Source organism: Amblyomma americanum, chromosome 5 (genome assembly GCF_052857255.1).
Source record: "Amblyomma americanum isolate KBUSLIRL-KWMA chromosome 5, ASM5285725v1, whole genome shotgun sequence".
NCBI lineage: Eukaryota > Metazoa > Arthropoda > Arachnida > Ixodida > Ixodidae > Amblyomma > Amblyomma americanum.
Window position 1 is genome coordinate 131,249,684 of NC_135501.1, and position 7,500 is coordinate 131,257,183.

At 44.1% G+C, this 7,500-nt stretch overlaps 1 protein-coding gene across 1 annotated transcript in view; it reads left to right on the forward strand.

The window, feature by feature from the left end:
* The window catches only part of LOC144135026 (uncharacterized), a 78,998-nt gene extending 72,325 nt beyond the window's left edge, over window positions 1-6,673 (forward strand). The window contains exons 16-18 of the mRNA XM_077667797.1: window positions 1,343-1,513; window positions 3,397-3,510; window positions 6,441-6,673. Coding sequence (XP_077523923.1) covers window positions 1,343-1,513; window positions 3,397-3,510; window positions 6,441-6,581 — 426 coding nt within the window. The 3' untranslated portion in view covers window positions 6,582-6,673. The remainder of the gene's footprint in view (window positions 1-1,342; window positions 1,514-3,396; window positions 3,511-6,440) is intronic.
* Window positions 6,674-7,500: the final 827 nt, after the last annotated feature.

Sequence of the window (7,500 nt, forward strand, 5' to 3'; positions counted from 1 at the left end):
AAAAATACATGCCTAAAAGTGGCTGGTTTCAAGGTGGCGAACACTGAACACAACTGTACGGATGTGCGAATAGCAATTTTTTTCATACCGATTTTTATACGAACAAATCAGTTCCGCTAATGAACCAGTTCTTAATAGTGTAATTAAAATGCAAATCGAATGTTCGGATGAATATTAGCTACGTGTAAGAATATTTGTAATTCAATGGAATCAAAGTGCTAGCGGTGGCGTTCAATGTCATGCAGATAAAGCTGTAGTCGACAAAAGCAAAATCGCTGTTCACTACGTTGTATGTAATTTAATGTCAGCATATCACGTCTGCGACGGCCATGTAATACGCATATGAAAATTAAATATTGCTATCGATGACGAGACCAACCGAACTTGCCTCGCATTTCATTTAACGAGAGGAACCATGAGAAAAAGAGCTTGAAAACAAGACAATGGACGAAGACAGAACCCACACAGCAGGAGCTCTGTGTGTTCGGTCTTCGTCCGTTGTCTTGTTTTCGCGCTCTTTTTCTCATGGATCGCTACCGACTCGCCCAACTTTTCACCCTTGTCAACGCGAGGAACATTGATTACAAGCAATAAGTTTTGGTCCAACAAATTATGTGTGAATGCAGGGCTTGGCAAGTATAGCTGAGGCTTGGAGCGTCGGCCATTCTTGAACGCCATTTTTAGGATTATTACAAACGGCGCCACACGAACAGACCGCGTCCTGACGCTACCCCTCTCTCCCCGTGCAGAGTGATCGCGACATCTTGCTATGAGGCCTCGGATTTGACCCTGTTTTTGAAAGAGTTCTAAATGAAAACTACGGCACGCCGTATTCGAAATTCGCTCCAATTATTTGAAAGCCTTGGATTGTATTCGATTCGTTTGCGCAGGTTTAAACATGCCCTTTTGAATCGGCTAAAGAACCGAGAAGAGTATATTCGGTTTCCCATCCGAAAATTGGAAACATTGCTAGAATCTTAAACAGGAAATTCGTGATGGGTTTATTATAATGTTAGGTATTGTACGCAGCTTGTTTCTTGAAGACATTATTGGGCATTGAATTTACTCCGTCCATATTGAAGTATACCCGAAGAGAGGATATAGGACTGTTTCAACGACCTAAACACCAAGGTACATATCAAATGAAAGCAAAGGTAAAAGGAGGGAGGCAATTGAGTGGGGCTGAAGTTGTTGCTTGGAATGGGAAAATTTGGTTAAGTACAGTGCTTCTCGTTTCTCCTACATCTTTGACGGTTAGCTGCAAGCCAATGTCCTTTTGCCGATTTTCGTGCCTCTCTTTGTCCTCCCTCATGCTTTCCTTCGTCAAATTCCCAATCTCCAGGCCAGTATCAAGGACGAGGTGAAGAAACTGCTCCTGGACATTGCGAGACATGGACGATACGCGATGCTTTCGTTCGCCATGTACGCAAGAACGTACCGCATGAAGGCGTCATGGAGCGAAGGTTCTGTCCGCGAGGTGTCGGAGAGCAGCCACAACATGGACTACGCAGCGGTGAGTGCGCGGATGTACAACTGCACCGAACCAAGGCCTTCAACGCGATTCGCCACTGATTTAGCTAAAATAAGAACGCTGCAGAACAAAGAAAATTGGCAAATTTAAGAAGTAGATAGTTCCTAAAAAGTAAACTGCATATTCAACCGTAAAAAAATTAAGGTTTGTGCCTTGTTGAAGGAGCTGGAACGTATTGAATTTTTTTAATAGAGTTAAGAGCATTCATATAATATTCCATTTAGTTTGCAGATGATGTTTTTACAATTTAGTGTATCCACCTTATTTCCGTTCTGAATATTCATAATTCCATACTTGTTATTGTGTAATGCACGTTCTGGCCTGCTCGCACATTGTGTGCTACCTCACTAAAAATATTCCGCAACACTCTGGGCACTGTCCTTAACCACTGACATTCTCGTTTTTTTTAAATATATACACGAGCCTACTAGCGCCTCGTGGCCTCCGCGCTTAGTCGGAACGTAGACGAGGCGGCGGTTAGCTCGAGAGGCGCGCTCGGGCTAGACCTGGCTATGGGATTTAAAAGAACCTGACCACCTTATTAGGTTCCCCCTACGCCTACCTGAATGGCTCCCCTTAGGTTGTGACAATATTAATTCACTCTCCACATGCATACAATTTAGGTAGGCGCATAAACTGGCGGCGGTATATTAAAGACGCTCATTTGTTCACCTACGTGACCAAAGTCAGTGCCGTGCAGCAATCTTCAGTTCTAGTTCGAGCTATATCCTTCCCCTCAGACAAGTGGTCACAGTGCCTGTCCAGCACGGACTGTCGGGTCACTTGGAGTACGTGGGTACAAGTGCGACATGCTAGGATGTGCTCATCCACCCGTTCAATTATCATGTATGGCGCAGGCTCACAGTGCCGATCCCCTTAAGGGACATGTTTTATAAGAGTTATCTCTTTCTCCTTTACGGGCAAGATTGTGAATGTGAGTATGAATTAGGATGTTCAGTACGGGAAAGAGTGAATCGTCCCTTACGGAACATATCTCTTATAAAGCAAAATTCTCATTCTTATACTTTACAAGTGCAAGATGAGAGGGGGCGCCTGTAAGGGATATGATAGCAGCTAAGTGGGCGCTACGTGCCTGATCCATACGAGATATGCAGGCAGAAATGTTATCGATCTCAAACACTTTCGTCCAATGCTCATGTTTTTCAGATGCTCCCTGAAGCCCATGAACGCATGAGCAAAAGGTGTGTGGTGCGGTTCAGGATTTACCTTCACATCTTCGTTCAGGGAGAGGGCGTGTTCTTCATTAGTTCACGAACGGCCGGCCTCAGTTCACAGTGTCGTGTGTAGCAGAAGTTGTTACATTTGGTTACTAAGCGAAGGCGTATTGCACAGGCGTGCTGTGCTGAGCGACCTACCACTAGAATGGCGGCATCTGCGTGCTGAGTAACATGGACTTCAGCAGAAGAGCGTGGCTAAGTGAATTGGCGAGAACTACTGACGTCTAGCTGAAATGATGGTCAGATGAACCTCGGCAAAATGCGTGGTCAGATGAACAGGCCCCCGGTGACATGTCAGGGCAAAATAATGTATGATAAGGCAAGAAAGAGAACCTGTAGAAAAAAGGTAAGAGGAGCAGATATGTATATCAGGAAATAAAATTAGGGAACCTGAATGCGCTAAGTTACGGTGGAAGCAGCTCGTAGAGCCAAGGGCTTGTAATTAGACATAAATAGGAATGAACTAGATTCTGCGGTATGCTTTGTGTAGCTGATGATGATGATGATGTCGATACTGAAGGCAGCAGATTCCGAAGCCACGTTTGAGGAAGATGTCAGTCGAAGGTCTCCGTTTAGCCCGAAAGTTCTGTTGATATTATTATTTTGCAACGGCTTTCTCACTTGAAGGTTTGCAAGATGAAGGCCGAAAAGGACAGCTCGGATGCCGGGACGATGTACGCCGCCGACCAGCACAAAAAGTTCCTGGCGCTCTTCGATACGCCAGCAACGTTTAAAGCGAAGGTAAGCCACGTGGGCCTTGCTCAAGGTTAACAGAGTAGCCAACACAATTATCAGAGGAAATGCATATATAGGTTATTGTATCCAATCGACGTCTAAATGGTCTTTCACGTAATGGTGCCTGAATTTCGGTCTTTTGTGGGCGGTAAACGGCAAGTATAAACAGTTTAATGCGCACCAGCGTCTATGATATATGAAACAACTTAAAAATGGAACCTAAGGGGTCTTGCGACATGTCGGTCATATCGCTCATGATGAGTTTACTTAATGTGGTGATATGACAATGAGGTCATTTCGCGTGAACTACGTAATTCTTTAACAACAACCTTTAAACAGGGATGAGGTGCTGAATGGGCAACGTTTGAACCGTTTACGTTTTTTGATGAAATTTTCAGGAATGATATATTCTGATGCAGTTAAGGCACAAACAGAATTGCCGTGTTTTATTCCATGTGCGAAGACAGTTGTTGGCATGAAAACGAGCTAGTGAGCGTGTAATTTTAAAACAATCACCTTAAACGCTCTTTTACTTGAATAGATTTTTTGGTATTGACGACTCAAGGACTGCCTGTCCTGCAAGAAAAAGGGGGTCGATTGTTGTTCTTTGGCAAATCATTCAAAAAACGACACGAATTAAACGCAGATGTGGCTTTTTCACTGACACCGTTAGTTCAAAATCTGTCTTGTTCTTTTTTTGTGCGATGGAAACCTGCAAAACGAGTACGATTGGTAAATTATTTTGTTCTTTTGAAAGCGTTTATTGAGAAAGCACGGCCAACGTAATCGGCTGTGCAGTCTAGGAGCCGTATTTTTCCTAAATATGAAGTTTGGACCAAACATACACAATCAGAAAAATGAGTTACAAATTCTAACACATGATATTTTTTGCCATGGGCGTTTTTTACTATGTTAAATGCCTTTATTGAACATCAAGAATCTTCCTTTTTCATTTCAGTCTGATAAATAGGAATTCATCGCAGTTTTTCACATCTTCTGTTTCTGACCTTTCGACAGGTTTTCTTCGTTATCTCAAACACAGTTAAATAAGCCCAAGACTAAAGATAAGCTGCGAATACTATAATAAAACCGAAGCGTTATGAATAGAAAAGTCTAGAATTCAATCTTCAAAGGGCGCGTGATGCTCTTACATTTAAGAGAGTCATAATATCGTTGTACCTGCTAATTACTGTTCGCATGACTGGAATTATAAAAGTTTTGTTTGATTTTAACGCGTTCCTGCTGCAGTCTTCACAGCTTGCCTCAACAGTCCAGAAAAGGTGAAAATGAACTCATATTCCTTCTTGTCACCGCAGTGCGCTTTGAAATTGATGTTGTCACGCTCTGCTGGTGACACCGCTTGTGACACCCTTACGGAAACACTTCCAATTTTCTTGCGCGTATTCTGAGTGGATTATAACTAAATACGATAGAAGATATTTACTATATGAGTTTATCAACCTCGTATGACCAAAATCTAGAAATACCTTTTAGAAATTAAAGTACTATATCTTTGCCCTTCTTCCGCTGATCATAGAGATACTGTACAAAAAAATTAGCTACTGCTGGGTGGCTGCGTGAACGCATAAAATGCTTCTTGAGACAACTGCTACACAAGTGGCACAAATTCTTAGTCTCTCTCAGCATCTGTCGGTCCCATGGTTTCTATGCCTCACTGATTAGAACACGGGCTTTTTCTAAAAGAGTGTGTAATTCGAAGAAATAATTCATCTGCTCAACAGCTACTTCAGACGCTGTGAGCACTGTTAAGAGCAGTAGCAGTCTGGACAGCGCATAACAGATTGCAGAGTAATGCCTCGTATTCGATTAGAAACTCGAGTAGCCAATACGCGCTGTAGGAGCACGGGAACGGGAATACAGTGCACCAGAGGCTGTGCACTAAATGTTGCAGCAATATGGCTGAGGTCATAGGAACCGTTTTTGGTTTTGTGGGGTTTAACGTCCCAAAGCAACTCAGGCTATGAGAGACACCGTAGTGAAGGGCTCCAGAATTTTCGACCACCTGGGGTTCTTTAACGTGCACTGACATCGCACAGTACACGGGCCTCAAGAATTTCGCCTCCATCGAAATTCGACCGCCATAGCCGGGATCGAACCTGTGTCTTTCGGGTCAGCAGTCGAGCGCCATAACCACTGAGCCACCGCGGCGGCAGGAACCGCTTTAAACATCTCACTTCCGTCATTTTTTTCTGCTCCATGTGTTTTAGATCGCACCTGTTGTCCGAGGATGTTTAAATAAATGGCATATTGCATAAATATTGCCATTATACCTAGTTACATCAAAACAGATTTCTTAACACAAAAACGCTGACGTGCGCACGGCATACCATGCGTAGAGCATATAACAATAGTATGTCCGAGTGCCACGCTTGATACCGAGGGAAAACAAGCGTGGTCAGAGCAGCACTATCGAATGATACGAAAAGTACGTGAGGAGTACCGGCATAGGCACGGTCGGTTAACGTCCATGAAGTTGCATGGCGGCTAGTGGGGGACGCCGTAGTGGAGGACTCTGGATTGATGCTAATTACGTGGGGTCCTTGACGTGCACTGGCATCACATGCCACACGTACGTTTCGTATTCCGCCTGCAGAGAAACACTGCACCTGAGTTTAAGATTCGAGCCTGCGACCTTTAACTTAACATTTGAACTCACCAAAGCAACTGATCCAAGTCTCACCACTGGCAGAGGCCTTCCAGAGGCCACGGACGCAGCGTGGCTTATGAAACTTGAGGATGATAATGAGGCATTTTTTGGCTAAAGACTCAATCATCTCCGAGCTGTCTCGCCGCCCGCTGCACAAAAACGTGAAACCACCGCACCTGTTAACAATTGCTGAAATCAGCTGAATGATGTTGCCCTAATTGTATTGTCTTTTATTTCAATTTGGTCTTTGCGCACTTGTCTTCTGCAGACAAAGGCCAGGCTCCGCGTGATGCCGAAGAACTTCACCGGCGTGGTGGTGTACAACGTGGAGATGGATGACTACAAAGGCAGCTGCGGAAAGGGGCGGTTTCCTCTCCTCAAGGCGATCAAGCATGGGCTTGGGGTTTAACCGTATCTAGCGGACGGCTGTATGCCTTAAAAAGCTGATAAAATTTCTGGCGCCGTCATGCAACAGAGCCTATTAAGACACTAGTTATATTGGACCAATTTTGTCTGTTTTTTTGCCGAGAAATTCTGTAAAGAGATGGCCGAATACATCGTTAATATTACATATGTCTTCTTAAGAGTCAACAGCTAACTGAACGGCAACTTGAACAGCGTTTAGAATTCAGCTGGCAGCCGCTTCCATAGCTCAACCCTGAATATACGCGTCTTATCGTCCACCCTACTTTATGTCCCGTAATTTCTTTTGTAGCCACTTACCAATTCTTTCCGCGGAAGGGTTTCTTTCCGAACTGCGTTGGAAAGAGTGCTTGCACATCCGCAGGATTCTTAAAGGGGGAAATAAAATCCACGGGCACCTCTGTAAAATGACGAACACGACATATCGCTCAACCAGGTGACATACGGAGCGAAGCTGAATGACAAGTATTCAGTATAAAATATCAGAGGTTATAGAAGCTGCCCGCTCTTGCAGAAAATGTTCTTAGTACTGAAAAAGCGCCCTAGCTGATGTAATCCAAGTTTTAAGCATTTTAGCAAAACATTACGGAAGATCGAAATGGAAGTTCTGAACGGTGGGTGCCAAACTCTTGCGAGAAGGGTGAGGTGAAGACGACACTGTATACTGATGCGGATGCCACGAGTATCGCGCGGTACACGAACGTTTATAGAAATACGTGGTGGTCTCGTGGTGAAGGACGTCGATCTATCACCTTCAATAAACTAATTTTGTGTTGCCTCTGCTACCACACGCACCCTAGTAAGTATACATTGCATCAGCTCACCCCCTGCTTTCAAAGAAAGTTTTCTCAAGCATCCTCTCTACGAAGCGACAAGGAACGCATTGATGCTGAAAGCATGTTCCA